This window comes from Anoplopoma fimbria, chromosome 20 (genome assembly GCF_027596085.1).
Source record: "Anoplopoma fimbria isolate UVic2021 breed Golden Eagle Sablefish chromosome 20, Afim_UVic_2022, whole genome shotgun sequence".
Lineage (NCBI taxonomy): Eukaryota > Metazoa > Chordata > Actinopteri > Perciformes > Anoplopomatidae > Anoplopoma > Anoplopoma fimbria.
Window position 1 is genome coordinate 8,700,632 of NC_072468.1, and position 15,898 is coordinate 8,716,529.

At 42.8% G+C, this 15,898-nt stretch overlaps 1 protein-coding gene across 1 annotated transcript in view; it reads left to right on the forward strand.

The window, feature by feature from the left end:
* The first annotated feature begins 1,528 nt into the window (after positions 1 to 1,528).
* Positions 1,529 to 15,898, forward strand: part of me1 (malic enzyme 1, NADP(+)-dependent, cytosolic) — a 70,865-nt gene continuing 56,495 nt past the window's right edge. The window contains exon 1 of the mRNA XM_054621451.1: positions 1,529 to 1,718. Within this exon, the coding sequence (XP_054477426.1) occupies positions 1,587 to 1,718 (132 nt within the window). The 5' untranslated portion in view covers positions 1,529 to 1,586. The remainder of the gene's footprint in view (positions 1,719 to 15,898) is intronic.

Sequence of the window (15,898 nt, forward strand, 5' to 3'; positions counted from 1 at the left end):
GACGTAAAAATCAGTGATCAGATGTGTTCACTTCAGGGCTCAAACTCCCCTTATCTCAGAGAGACTGCAGTGAATTTGGAGCAGTCACCTCATCAACATGAGGAAATGGACTGAGGGTTCAGTAACCTTTCTCCCACTCCCAGAATGCCATGCAGGGTATTTCTCACTGCCAAACTGTCTCTGCTGCCAAATGTTGCATAACCTGAAACTGTGTGTGAAGGCTGAAGGTTGCCCCTGTCTTCAAACATCCTCACTCCTGTCACAGCTCTCAAACACACCAAGTCATAAAATGATCTCTGTTTGTGACAAATGTCACGACTCATCAAAAACTAGGGAAAAACTGGGGGATAGTTTAAATAATACATGCTAAAATATGAGAACTGTTTATTTTAAACTCAACAATTTCCTGGGAATGTTGCTTGCTCAGTGTGACTTGGTTACTGTAATAGAAGTATTATTAGTATAACTGCTGCAGCTACAGTGGGTACGGAAAGTATTCAGACCCCTTTAAATTTTTCACTCTTTGTTTCATTGCAGCCATTTGCTAAAATCGAAAAAGTTCATTTTTTTTCGCATTAATGTACACTCAGCAACCCATCTTGACAGAAAAAAACAGAAATGTAGAACTTTTTGCAAATTTATTAAAAAAGAAAAACTTTGCCTGGAAAGTTCAGAGGTGAAAGTGGCCCGTGGCTCCGGCTGTGTCAGCTTTACAGCGCACGAACCTCGCCAATTCAATGTGTCATCACCATTTATTTGTTTATGATTAAATAGTTTACTAGAGCACTGTGGTGGAAAAGCACACAATCTTTTACTTGAGTAAAAATTGTAAAACCAGCGTGTATAAATGAAGTTAACCCTACAAGTAGGCTAAAAGTCCTGCATTCAAAATTAAACGTGAAAGTACTCATTATGCAGATGATCCCATTTCAGGATAATATATATCTCCTGTTGCTACTATAACTTTTGCTACTTGTAGCCTACTGCTAATAATTGGATACTTTATGTAATTTAGTTCTGGTTGAAAGTTGTTTTGTCTTTATGGACAGTTCGTCAAGAAAATAAAAATCTATATAAATGAACTTAATGTATGTGTTTTATAAAAACAATTATTCTAAATATGCAAGACCCTTACATTAATAACCCTGTAGCCTAACCAATACACTTAAGTCTCTATATAACTACAGAACAGCTGCCATGAAATAACCCAATGCAACTCCTGCTGCAATATTGTGTGAGACTTTGTCTTTATTATTTCATATGTAGTATTTATTTAATAGACCAATTAAGCACTTGAATGAATACAAAAAGTGTACTTTGGTTCGTTTGTTCATTTTTATGTGTCCCTATATAAACCATGCACCTGTTGCCAGATGATACCACTGAGGGACTTTGCACATATGAAGATCTTCAGATAACTACTGGAAACAATCAAAACAGCCCTCATTGATAAGGAGACTCCGGCTCTTCTTAAATGACCGTCAGTGACTACATGGGCAGAGAACCCGAGCTCAGTGGTCAGACCTGCTCATCCACTTGTTGAGTTCACAACGGTTCACCGTCGCTCTATTTAAAGAGGACACAACATGGACCGCGCCGCTTTGGTCAGACGGGAGTCGGTGGAAACAGAGATGCACACTTCCGAGGAACGAGGCAAAACGTTCGTTTACACCAAGAAGAGGGGCTACGATGTTACCCGAACACCCGCCCTAAACAAGGTCAGTGTGGGGACACAGTCGTGTTAGTTTACGGCTTGTTTCTATGGGCGACACGGCTGACAGGAGAGCTGCTGCCTTCACACGCTGTAGGAAATATTAGAGGCGACAACGACCACCCTCACTGTGATGGTCTGTAATGTCACAACTAAGTCACGAGGTGAAGATTAACTTTTAGCAAGTGGAGATGCTCAACCAGTGATGAGTTATAGGACTACAACAACGTTTTGCTAATAAGTTACTATAGTGCTACTGCTGAAGATTGACACCTAGCGTACCAAGATTCAATTTCCTACGTGACGTGTGACGTTCCTTGTCTTCTTCACCACGAGAGCAGCAGCAGTGCTATTTGAGATATTGCATATGTATTTAATAGTTTATTAAGCTGTTTATAAGTCCTCTTTTTTTAATTATGCACCGCCGTTCACAGCACTCGAGATGCAAGTGAACGCAACTTTAGCCAGCAGGTTTAAGTATCAGCTTTAGACGCGGTTATATTTAGATTTAAAGAGACCAAACGGCGTTGTCACACAGAGAGGGGCTTTTGTTAGTGTTGCACTGTCACGTATTGTTTTACAAAGACTCTTAGGATGTGGAAGGAGCTTAGCATAATGAATGGAGAACCAGCCTGTCTTCCAACAGTCAGCATATTGTGACAAGCTGCTGTCTGCTCATTATGGTAGCTAATACCTTGTCAAGTATAGGCAAAATGTTTTTAGATTATAGGTTGCTTTCACTGTCTCTTCTTATTAAAAAAAATGAGGGACAGAATTTTCAGTTTCATAATCATTCAAAAAATAATGCTGAGCCACTTCCTCATGGGTCGTGAGATAAGCGGAAGACTATGGGCTGCCGAGATTTCTAACATGATTCATCAGACCAGCCCTTTGCTGTTGAATTACCCTGATGTATTTTTTTTTACCATGCTAAACAAAAAAAAAGCTTCTGGTAGTGTTTCAGCCTTTTCCAGTGTTTTCTCTTGGTTTGTGTGGCTGCATGGGGCCCCAGAGGTCAAGCTGTGGTGACAGCGTCTCTGTCCATGGTGCTGACTGACCATCTGAACAACTGGCTGTATGCAGGGCCACTCTTATGTCAAGTGTGACCTACAAACAGAGCCTGGTCTGACTGCTCTTTGTCAGAGTCAGACTAATTTTAGAACACTTAAACTTTCTATTTCTTCCCTCTGAGCTGTTTTTCTCCGAGCATTATCAACGGCCAAATGTGTTCCCCTCTCGGAAGCTACAGGAATAACAATTTAATCTTGAATCTATTCTGGTTTATTTCTCTATGAGTTTGCAGATACAATAGTACAATCGCCATACGTGTTTTTGTTAAAAGCTGCTCCGCTCTGATAAAGTCGCAGTCAGTTTGCAACAGTTGGGTGGTGTACACAGCGAGCTGATAAGTGGGACACTGGAGTTCAAACAGGCTAGTGTCTGTGAAGCGAGGAGTGGCGAGCTGGTGGCGGCACAGACACGTGTTTGTTAGGCCAGTTAATGACTCCACTCCTGAGACTGCCTTATGCTGTACATCAACCCCGTGTGTTTGTTTTCACATGTGCAAGCGTGCATGGTGTGGTGGGGCGAGGTGGAGTGTGTGCGCCGATGCTTTACGACTAATAAGATGAAAGTTAAGGGCACCCAGTGCGTTCAACCAGAGACACAAAAAACAAAAAACTTTTTTTGTGAGAGAAGGCAATAAGGAGTGGCTGTTGTTTAATTATTCATATAAACATGCTGTGTGTAGAAATGTAACAAATCCTTTTGAATTAATTTACCAAAACAAACTAGACTGTCAAATGTTGTGCCACTAAAGAGGAAGTCAGTTGGATTTCACTGCAGCACAAAACAGAAGGTTTTGTTTACTGTAGCATAAAAAAAAGCCACATCCTCTTTTTGACATAAGGTTATGGTTTATGAGAAACAGGGCCCTAATCAGAAGAGCAGCACTATGATTTATTTAGCATGACACATCCAGCACAATCTGATGATTACCAGCAGTGACAGCAGCGCTGAAACAGTTTTCACCTTGTGAGTCTGTGTGTGTGTTATCATGGGAAAAACAGTGGTCATGGAGACATCGACTGTACTGGGAACTGTCACAGAAATGGTTTTGAGTACTAATCCAGCTGTAAATATTTCTGTTATATGTCTATGTGTCTGTCTGTCTGTCTGTGGACGGATTTTGTCAACGTGATAGCGCCACAGCCATGCAAAATGCTGTTACTAAACTTTACAAGTGTGTAGTTGAGATCATAATGAAGGCCGAGTTCGAAGATAGGTGTGGCCTGAGCAAATTAAGGGAAGTAGTGGGGTAGGAGGTGGGGAAGGGGCCCCCCACTTCACACCCCTGGCCCAATTTGGGGTCATTGCTGGTGTGATCTCTATTTGAACCTACAAAAGTAACGTGAGAATAGATTGTAACACAGATTATATATATAATATCTTACATAACAAAGGTGTGCTGAGAAAACCCGACAGCCTTTTTCTTGAATTCTTGAAGTACATTCTTGAAGTACTTTTTTGGTAATTGTATGCTTCCAGAATGCTTCAGAGAGTAAACAGTGATGTCTATGTTCATATTGCCACCATTTTTTAGAAATTGGCACCATTGGCAGAAATCTTGCCGTAGTTCGGTGGGAGAGCTCTGTTGATACCAACCATTCTTAAAGTCACCATCTTGAAAACCCCCTTTGTTTTCTGTTGATGCATATTGAATTTGTTCAGAGAACTGTGTACACCTAACTGAGCTGATTTCCAATAATTTCCTTTTAAAATCTAGTCAGACTGAGGGGATGATGATGTTTGTTATAGAGGTCAAACTGGGACCTTTAGCTTCAGCGCCTAAACTTGGCCCAGTAAACTGTTTGTTTACATCTCAATTTACACCTTGGGGCCCTGAATGGACCCAGTGTACAAGAGGGCTCTTAGAGAGGGCCAGATAAGTTGACCTACATTCATGTGACTGGCCTGGCACTCAAGATGTTTCGCTATATTTTGTCTGTTTTTAATAAAGGTCTGTTGAGAACCAGGCCTCAGACATGCAAATGTGGAGCCTTAACTGGAACAGTAAAGATGTGTTTAAAACATAAATAGAGACACAGAAATACCATTTAACTCACGGTTTTAAGACTAACACTCCCTTATCCATTTTACTCACTGTCCTCTTTCTTACTCTTTCCTCTTTCTCTCCATTTACTTTCTTTTTTCTATGACTGTTGTTAAGAGTCAATGTTATGAGATCCACAGTTCTTTGTTCCTCTGTTTACAAGAAGGCTTTTCTCCTCCCTTTTTAAGTTGGCAATCCTAACTGAGCTCATAGTTTTTGTTGTTACATTGTTTTTGGGGAAAAAAAGTGTGGTTTAATGAAATTATACTGGGCTTTAAAGTTTTAGCAACAAGGATCTGTGGAGCCAGTATGTTTTTTTTTTTCTTCTATTTCTTATTTTATTTTGACAAGCTAAGATATCTTTATAGTGACAAAAAAATCAGAGGAGATGCAAAAAAACACAACTATTCCTACACCTATTCACATATACTCAACCTGAGCCTCTCATCACTGGGTTAAAGTGACCCAAAACACAGGTCCCCTCAAACACACACAGGTCAGAGTCATAGCAGGGGGAAAAAAAGGGTTTCTTATGCAGCCGGGTGAACCGTCCACTGTCAGCCCCGTGTATGAACCGGGGCGAGGAAATTGGAGGAGAGGCTAGGAAATGACTGCTAAAGAGAGTTAGTGGCCGTGCACAGGCAGGCCTCTGTGGCTCAGGCAGTGGCACATTGTTGCCCCCCCTCTGATTTCAGCGAGGCCCTCGGGGACGAGGCATGTTTACCTCCCTGGGCCGGCCCACTTCACTCCTAACAGGAGCCAGTCACAGCACAAGCTGCTAATTGATGCTGAGGGACGCGGCGCTGAAAGCGGCCTGTCCTCACATCTGCAGGCCTGGATTTCCTTTTAATCCCCCCACTCCCACGCCTATATGCGCGGGGCTGATGCGTGCACACAGCCTCACCTCGCTTTGCAGCCCAACACTCCCTCCTCCCTCTCCAGAGGTGGAACCGGATATTATAGGTGTGTTTTGTGTGCGCTCACTGCGCAATAAAGAGATGAAGTGGGGGTGCGAGGCGTAGAAAGGGTTCTCTGTGGCGAGGAAGAGAGCGCTGGCCGAGTTCCACAGACGTCCTCTGTCTCTCTGCTTGATCCCGCGTTAATGAGGCATCTGTGTGAATCCCGGCCATCGGTGCGTCGCTCTGACGCTAGTTCCGCCTGTCGGGGCCTTGAAAAACAACAACAACAACAACAACAGGCTCCTTAAAAATGCTCTTAGCGCCAAATAAGGGAGGCCGTTTCTCCTCAAACACTCCACTGAGCTGTCAGTGTGTCGGCAGGCCAACAGATGCCCATTCACAGGCTCTTTACTGTAGGTGAAGGTGACTGTCACAAGTGCGGTCAGTCATAAAGATTGGAGAGAATGACAACTGAAACTCCTGTCTGTCTTTTGCCGTTTTCCTCACAGAAACTGCAAAAACATCAAGCCTGACAAAATACAGTAGTGAGATAGAAACGGTGCATGCTTTCAGAGCTAAATCCCAAGAACTTATATTTGTCCCCTTGATTAAACAGTGATGTTTTTTGTTTATTGAGGTTTTTTATATCGCTGTCATGAAGCCTCGTTTGAGCCTGCGATTGCTGAATAAAAACGTAGAGCCCGTGCCAAGACAGCGCTGCAATTGGATGCCCCATTTGCAACCACAGGTTCTGCATGTGACTTTGCTAGACGGCCCATCAGATGAAAGGCTACGAGTAAGAGTCTCTGTTCTTGGCGAGTGCTGAACAACAGTGTATCTGATTGGGCATCGAGGATGTGCTGGTGTGCCAAATGGCGCCGGTCCTGATAACCTTCTGCAGCAACTGGAAGTAATTAGGCTCTCATGTTAAATTTCTTCTGGTTTGGCTGCTACACTCATCGACTTTTTTTTTTTTCCTCACCTGGTTTGCATTTTCTACTATCCCGAGGCCAACATAAATAGAGTTAACCACAAACAAACAAATAGCAACAAATCTGTCCAGCTTTTAATTCTGAAATGGAAATATCTCTGTTTCCTTCGTGGCTCTCTCATTCCTTTCCTTTGGTTATGTGTCATGCTTTGTTGGTTGCTGCACAGCGTCTGATCGTCTGGGTTTTCCATGAGAATCTTAATGCCCTCCAGCCGGTCTGCGTTTCTAGCAAGGAATGATAAGGGTTTCATAATCCTGCATGCACTCCAACAGAATTATGTCACAATTGGTAAAAGGTGCTGGTGAGAGAACAGCTGGATGACCTGACGCCGACTTCAGCCAATGCAGTCTGGAGCTCTGATTCCCACTGAGTCACTGTGTGAGCGTGACACAAGGATGAGGTTTGTTTTCTGCCCAGTCAAGACTTATAAAAGCTTGGTCCTGAAAATGTGTGCTGGTTAAGCATTAAAGCAATGCTTTGTTTGTGCTGCTAGCCGAGGTTCCCATGGACCTCTGTAATCCTCTACATTAATCAGTCTCTCAGCTTTCTGGACCCTATCCTTTTATAAGATCAACATTTCACATCCTAAGGAAAATCCTCTGATGGATATTTGTGACGAAAGGGCAGGGTCAATCATTTCACTGGTATTTCTGGACTCGATAAAATAAGATAAGGAGAATAAACAATGAGCCCCTTATGATGCTTATTCTGTTCAGTTTTACCCCATGAGCCCTTAAATAGTTTGACATTTTGGAAAATAAAATTAAGGGCTGTTGGATTAAGGCAAAAAAAAAAATCACAATCACAAATATTTAAGTCAATATTGAGATCACGGGGAGCATGGCAAACATAAGATTAGGTACTTATCGGCTTCTTAACATTGTCACTGTGAGCGTGTTAGCATGCTGATGTTGCTGTGGTGTGCTGGGGTGGTGGCATCAGGACTGGAGATGCCAACAAACTCAACAAGCTGGTGAGGAAAGCCAGCTCTGTGGTGGGTCTGGAGCTGGACAGTCTGGAGTCAGTGGGTGAGAGGAGGATGAAGGCCAAACTCGGAGCCATCCTGGACAATCCCTCTCACCCTCTCCATGAGGAACTGTGGCAGCTGGGCAGCTCATTCAGCTTCAGACGCTCATTTGTGCCCACTGCCATCAGACTGTATAACAACAGCGGAGACCACAGTCTGTCAACATGCTGACCAGCCCCCCCCCCACGTGGATATACATGTACATTTTTATTCCTGTTCTATCTTTATTTTGTTGTATAGTATGTGTATTTATTGTCTGTGTCTGTGTAGCTGTATAGTATGTGTATTTATTGTCTGTGTAGTTGTATAGTATGTGTATTTATTGTCTGTGTCTGTGTAGTTGAGCTGCTGCAACACTTGAATTTCCCCCATGGGGATCAATAAAGGAATATAATAATAGCATTTAGCTCAAACAACCACTGAGCCAAAGTACAGCCTCGCAGAGCCTCGAGCATGGCAAATGTGCGGAGCTACATTGCTATTCACAGTTTTGATCTCAAGCATGTGTGTGTAATGATCTGTTCCATTTGAACTGGGGAGTGGGAATTTAGGTGTTCCCAGTTAGAAATCTCACCTGGAACGCTGCCTGATGTCGGGTTCGTCCGTCTTTCTGTATCAGAAACCCCGACCTCAAAATCCAAGATGGCTGTTCCGTGCATCAACAGTAGCAAAGCTGTCGTAATATGATATGATAGCTAGAGCAAACCCCAAGTTTATTGACTTGTTGTATTGAAACGTGAACAACTTTGGCGTGATGTCATTCCCAGCTCATTCGGAATTTCCAAAGTAAATGGAATGCAGAGCAAGAGTAACTTTTCCAAAGACCATTGTACAGGGGACTGTGACATCACTGAACTGTCCCTGGATGGGGCAGAATTAAAGAGAAAATGCTAGTGAGTGTATTACAACAGCGGTTATGTGAGGTTGAACTCAATGAAGGTGGCAGCGAGATTACAAGCCTTCGTTTAACTGAGCGGTGAAAATGGAACAAACCTTTCTCTGTTCAGACTTTATGCAGAGCAGCTGCACTTGTGGATCCCCCTCACTAGGTGGACCGCCAGAGCTCCATGGACATGTGATTGAGTGAGTGAGTGAGTGAGTGAGTGAGTGAGTGACTGTGTGTGTGTGGGTTGTCCCAGGTGTGACCAGGTGTTCCAGTTTGACCGCACGCATCGCCGGTGACCAGACATTCCTCTGACGGACTGGAGTGGATCGGCCAGACAGAAAGAAAGTGCACCTTCGTTCCCCTCCAGTAACCAACGCCAACTTGAGCCTACACACACACACACACACACACACACACACACAAACACACACACCTGTACAGGCACACGTAGACACAGACACAAACTCTTAACATCTTCATAAACCTGTTTAAATAGCTTAACCTGTGACCTGAACCCATAAGTGCTTTTATCAGTGTTTTCTTCAGGGCTAGCTCAAATAAACTGACTGTAATATGATCACACTGTCAATTCAACTCTCTCTGCACACACACTCACACACACAATTGTGTTTATTCAGCAGCAGGGTCCCTCTAAATAGCCCTACCTCCTCAGCTCACTTTTGTGTGTGTTTTTTTGTAAGATGGTCCTCATTCATGGGAGGACAACGGAGGAGCCATTAGCTTGTCCCAGACAGACAGAGGGAGTAGGAGACAGTCTGAGCCTCATCACCTTCCTATGAAGCTCATCTCAAGCATCCCCTCCTATCTTTTCCCCCTCCTCTCCTCTTCAATGCTGCTTTTGTCTGGTATTTTAGAGTCAGTGTGGCGGAGGTCTTGTCATGTCTTCACAAAGACCCATCAGCAAGAATTTAAAGGTAGTATTTGGTTTCAGCGTTCTGCAACTTAGTGGATATATGGACTTGATGTACAAATGGTTTTCCAAAGCACAGAGAAATGGCTATCAGTTAGATTGATGCTGTGTTGATTGACATGTTTCGTGTGGTTGCAGACCAATTTAAATTCAGTACTTTCTAATGAAGTTGCTACGATGACTTGATTTTCTTATGGTGGGCAAAAAATCTATGCAAACTTTCACTCAACTTTGACATGCAAAGTTTTACCGTTGATCAACACCATCTTGACAGTGCTGAACTTTAAGCTAACTGAGAGCTGCAGAGTCTAAAATGAAGGAAGCTTCCAAACCAAATATTTAGCGAACATGTGTGAAGGAATTCTGCTTTGCCACTTTCTGTAGCAGGACCTACATTCATTATCTTCTACAGATTAAGAGTCAATCCTAGCATTATCCCTCCCCTGACTCCAAATGCTCTGATCACTAGCAGATCCAACACAAACAGGGATGTTAAAAGAAACCAAAAACTCTAGGTGTACTGTATCTGTTTCTCTCTTAGGTAAGCAGAGCTATGCCCTTTACCATTAACCATAAACCACAGCCTTTACTGGTGGCAGTGTTACGACCCTTTTCCTGTATGTTATGTTTTCTTTGAGAAGCGACAGGTTCTTTTCTTCTACATTTTTACTGCATTTAGTGAAGCGGCTGCCAAGTAGGTGGTCATTTGTTCAGAATTTGTTTCTGTCGTCACAGAAACTAGCAGCGACAACAGGAAAACACAGTGGGGCCCTCACATTATGGAGGACCTCCATTAGTGGAGTCACAGAGGTGAGATGTCAGACTGGCTCACTGCTATTTTACAAGAAAAGTGAAGGCGGCTGCTATTCTGCCGACGCAAAGTGAGTTGTAATGAACCCGTTTGCTTTTATTTTTGCGACAAGCCCTCGACATTGGACTGGCTCTCAGTGGGACCACGAAGAGATACATTTGATATTTCCTGTGCTAATAAGACCGTACAGCCAGCGGACACTTCACTGTGCGAGAACACTCATCCTGTTGTTTGTTACTTTGGAACACAAGTCACAAGGATTTTGCTTTTTTTTAGTTTGAACTAATTGACTATTCTTTGGTTTTTGCTCCAGAAAAAAAGGAGAGTACAAATGTGATTTCATGAGCAGGGTGTGTGAAACACCTGTAAAGTTACATATGGCGGTCGAGGGCCAATACTGTCACTTGGACTTGGCCAATGAAGGCTGAAGCCCAAAGTGAATTGGCTTGGAAGGCTTGGACATTTTCCCGGCAACACTCAGGGCTCCTAAGGGCCCTGGACTGTGGAGCATGAAAGGGCTGCCTCAAGGGGATCAGGTCTACGTTTGAAGAACCCCGCATGTCCGCCACCTCCACCCACTCAAGTCTGCCCTCCCTAAGTCAACAGCAGCTCGGTTTTCAGGGCTGTTTGACCAACAAGCGTGTCTGTACATTCACAAGTTGACACCTCCTGATTTAAGGAGCCCCTGCACTTTCATATTTGCTCAGGATGAGGAATTTAAGACGCTGCTTTTGGTCGGTCTCAGAGCTCGGCGTTGCTAGGTGGGGATCATGACTCATGTAAGTGAAAAGTAAATTAGAGTCGCTGTCTGCTCACTAATGGCAGATTAGGACAAGAGATGCATTGTTGTAGTCCATCTTGAAAGCTTTAACATAGATTCTAGCGAGCTGTTTTTGGACTCTTTACTTCTGGTTATGCCAAGTTTACTTCTCAAGTAATTTTCACCAGAATTCCCTGCCTTGTCCATTGAGAGCAAAATCAAATAAAAATGTCTTGAAAAGTATAGTCCAAATAAATCACAAATTCCATGTCTAAGATAAAATTACAGAACAGTGGAAATATCCCAAATGTCCCACCATGACCCTACAGGGAGTGTTTCTCTCTCCATCTGCATTGGCTGCATTGAGCATAACAATCTTCTTTTCTCACCGTCAGCAACAGTAAACATCCTGAAATAGTCCTTTGGTTATTTCCTGTTGCTCTCAGAACCCTCAGTAATCACATTACAGGAATGTGACAACATTTTCTTTTCTTTTCTCTCTCACATTTTTTCAGTTACCTGTTTTTTTCACCTGGTGACACTAGTTCGAGTCCCCAGAAGGAACCGCCAATCACTGCTAGAGTTCATCATATATAATGGAGTCCCACATAAGCCAAAAGGCTAAGTTTGTTTACTTAGAGGCAACAGCACTTGCCTGATATAATCTGAAGCGAATTCAGTGTGTAAACACACAGTGTTTTATCAAGACCTGTAATCAAACAAACAGTGAGATAGGGCAAGCTCTTTTTTCTCAACCAAACATATAAAAATAATCCTAAAAAGCTGGCACACAGCCCCCCCTCCTACCATCAGTGCTCCTGTCTAACAGCATTATTAGCACAGCGTAGAGATGTTGTAGTCATCTCTCTGATTAACGTGTTTGGCCCTGCGAACAAAGTTTTCAGCGCCATAGTCCCGGGTCCTGCTAATGACCAAAATTGGTTGAATTGAATGAGAGTGCACATGCATGCTTTACACGGCACATTTGTTGGGAGGCATTCATCGGGAAAAGCTTAGTCAGGCAGTAAGATCCTGAGAAGAGACGGGACGGAGCTGATGTGTGCTCTTTTTCTTCTTCCTGAGGGGAAGGGATGGATTTAATGGGCTTTACTCAGAGGGCGATCCTCTCCAATCCTGCTACGGCTGCCATTTAAGCAGTAAACAGATGGGGGGGCATCTGGCCTTTTGGTGAGAGAATCTACGGGATTTGGACACAACAGGCCAACCTGGTACTCAATACCGTTTGAAAACAAACCTATTCAGAATTAAAAGGTTACATGGACAAAAAAATGACACTGACCAGGCATTTAACTTCATGTTCAGTCTTAAGAAGTCAAAATAAGACAGTTTGTATTAAAGACTTTTTCCCTCCATGTCATTCTCTTTCAAACATTCAGTGGCATGTGGCCTTTTGCTGAACTTTTTTTTTTTTTACAGAAGAAGATTGATCTAAGATTGAGCCATTGTGAAATATCTACTGTATCAAAGTACAAGTCTATTCAGTAATAAGTACAAAATGATAACCATACTAACTTGGAGGCAAATATTTGTTGAACTCATTGCCCTTTGGTTGAGGCGTTGTTTCTGTTCTGCGCTACAAATTATTAACAGTCTCTTTGTGTGTTTCATGTGACATCCATGCCCTATACATTCCTGAACTTCTTCCTGTGCCTTTTTATGAAAAGATAGATCTATAGCAAGTGTAAAGATTAGACATGGACTATAAATTCTAACCTTCCTGTTGCAAACTACTTCCAAAACCAGCCAACAGGCTCTGCTTGTAGACATATGATGTGCTCTTGTTTCACGTCTTGCACTGAATGACCCTCTTCTCTGGTGCTTAATACAGGTGCTCTGGTGTTTCTCCCTCTGGCAGGTTTATTGGGCTCAGTGTGCAGTCCCGTCTGTCACTGAACACTGACGGAGGAGAGAGTGACAGGAGATAATGAGCTGTCTTTGATTGACTGTAAGTCCCTACAGGATACAGCAGGGCAGTACAGCACGTTATTATGGAAAAGATGGAAAAAAAACTCTTTCATGATTGTTATAATACATGCATTAGCTAATCAGATAAGTTCCCTACGATCAGCGCAGAGATCTTTGGTGAATTTCACACTGATGGTTCCACCGAGAATTAAACTTTGGCTCCTCTGAACCTATCTTTTGCACGCAGATGTTATAAATCTCCGTAAAGATGTATAACTCACATTGAAATACGCCACCGTTTCACACTTACTAAGCATTGAATTCAACTGTGAAATGATAGTAAATGATGAATGTTCTATGCTATGGGCACGTCCGGGATTTGAACCGGTTACCTCATGAAGTCTGACACGAGAATCGTACAGCTAGACAAACAAGCCATTCAGAAGAAAGTTGTCTGCTCTTTCATGTGCCTGATTTATCAGATTGGCTGTCAATGACAGGTCATCTTTGTTGTGGAGAAGGTCAGATGAAATAGATAAAAACACTGAAATGGTCTTTCCCTGCAGCAAAATGAAAAAGGGGGTCTACAAAGACCTTTTTGATGAAAGACATTCTTCACAGTAGGAAAAGCACAGGTGCAAATGAGGAAATAAATTATGCCTGAATTCCATTTAGCTGCTTCAGTTTCAGAGTGCTGGTATTATGCATGCTGGCTCACCGTAGCACTGTCATGAGTTATGACTTACTGGGAGTAGAGCCATCTTTAGTTGTAGTGCTTTTCCCGCTATGCCATGCTATGGAAAAGGGATTGTCTGGGATTTGAGCCTGGGAACTCTCATTCCCAAAGCTAGAATGATTGACCCCAGACCAACAAGTCCCCTTTAAAAGGAGCTAGAAGAAAAGTCAGAGAATCACAAAAGTCGTTAAGATTAATCGTCATTGGTTGAGCCAATCCCTCTGTTAGATTTTAAAGATATGTCAGTGGATAAGTGGAATCTTGGACCTGCTGGTGGCATTACAGGAAAGTCTATAAAACCTGTAAGTGTATTGATTTCCACCTGTAATAACATCACATAATTATAGATTAATGGCTGATTGATTGTACATGTCTTTTTGAGGAGCTAATAGCTTTCATGACTTTCCATACAAAAAGCTTTTAAAGGGTTAAAGGTGCTAAATGAATGGCAGCAACAGAAATGTCACCTCTCCCATTTCATGTGCAGGTCTCTATTGCACATTTGCGTTACCATGAAGTTGTTACAGAATAATTATTGTGTCTATTTGTAATGGAATTTCCACCCGAGAGGGAACTTCCCTTTTTTAACACAGCGTGGCCCGACCTCAAGGTAGCTCTGGAGAGTCTCAAGGTTCCCCTCAGTACGGCAAACAAGCCAACTCTCCCTTACTGTCTCTGACACAAACACACACACACACACACACACACACACACACACACACACACACACACACACACACACACACACACACACACACAGACACACACACAAATATGTACGCATGCAGTCATGCATACAAACTAATGTACACCAGGCTGCTCAGGGTTTTCCATTCTTCAGTGCTACACCTGCAGGCAGGTACCATTTATAAAAAAAAAAAAAAAAAAAAAAAAAATCCCATTCACTCTCTGTGTACCATTAGGATCCTCTAAGAATTCCTTTCTTCAATGACAGAAAACACCTAAAGTTGGCTTTTATAAAACAGCCCCGTGCTTCACACAGCGTAGTTTTTTAGTTTATGGTCGGATTCTGCACCGTCTTGAGGACAAATGGAAAAAAAGGGTGTGGTGTCAGAGGAGAGTTTTTCTTGAGGGAAACACTGTTCCACCTGTCATGTGTTTAACCGACATATCGTCATATGCGTCAGAGGGCAGAGGCCACGTAGCGTATGATTCTCTGGCATGTGTGTCCATGAGAAAAGGGGTCATTTGAAGGCCTCTTTGTTTGCTTTTATCTCCTCTGGAAACCAGCACAGACATCTCTGACCTCCATTGTCACATTGCTGCTCCAGACCTTCTAACTGCTTCTCTGGTCTTCTGAATGTTGAGAGCACCACTTGGATTTGCTTTGACTGAAATATATTAAAGCAAATGTCTAACAAAATGGACTTTTCAGGCTCTTTAGACGCACTGTTAACGTTCTCTGAAATTAACAAGCGTCTTGTTGTTTTTGTCTTCCAGTGGACATGTGCTAACCATGTGCCTGCTCCGCTGAATAGTTTGATGTGCTTCCCCTGGCTCTGGTTTCAGAGGAATCCCTGATTGTGCTGTTTCCAAAGCAAAGCCATAGGGATGATTCTGTTTGTCATGCTTGTCCCTTTCTTAACCATGAGCAGATATAAGACCAGTCACAGCTGTGAGCAGAGGACACTCATTTGTAGAGGAGTGGTTCAAAGAATCAGCAGCAGTGGATGAGGAGGCGATGCGTATAGATCTAAAGCTGGTTGACAAGACTTTGATGGAAATTGTGAAAAGTAGAATTGACAGCAGAATTGGTTAGTGAATCGGGTCACAGCTGCAGGGCTCAGGTTACTGTTCCGCTAAAGTAACCTCAGGAAATGACTTAACCTCCACTCACTTCAGGGGTTCTACAACCTGGCTGCTACTGCACTGCCAAAATGTGAACTCTTCTTTGGGAAAAGGTTTAACAAGGTGGTTATTGATGTAGAAGGACAATGGTGTAAAACGTCGGTTCATAAAATGGGTACACACAATTGCTGTTGAAGTGTCCACAGAATGCCCAGAGGCCTTTAAGGTTGTTAGAGTGAAGAGTTTCATACAGTTTGGAGTATTTTCTGTGGTACGATGAAATACATCTTTTTAGTTG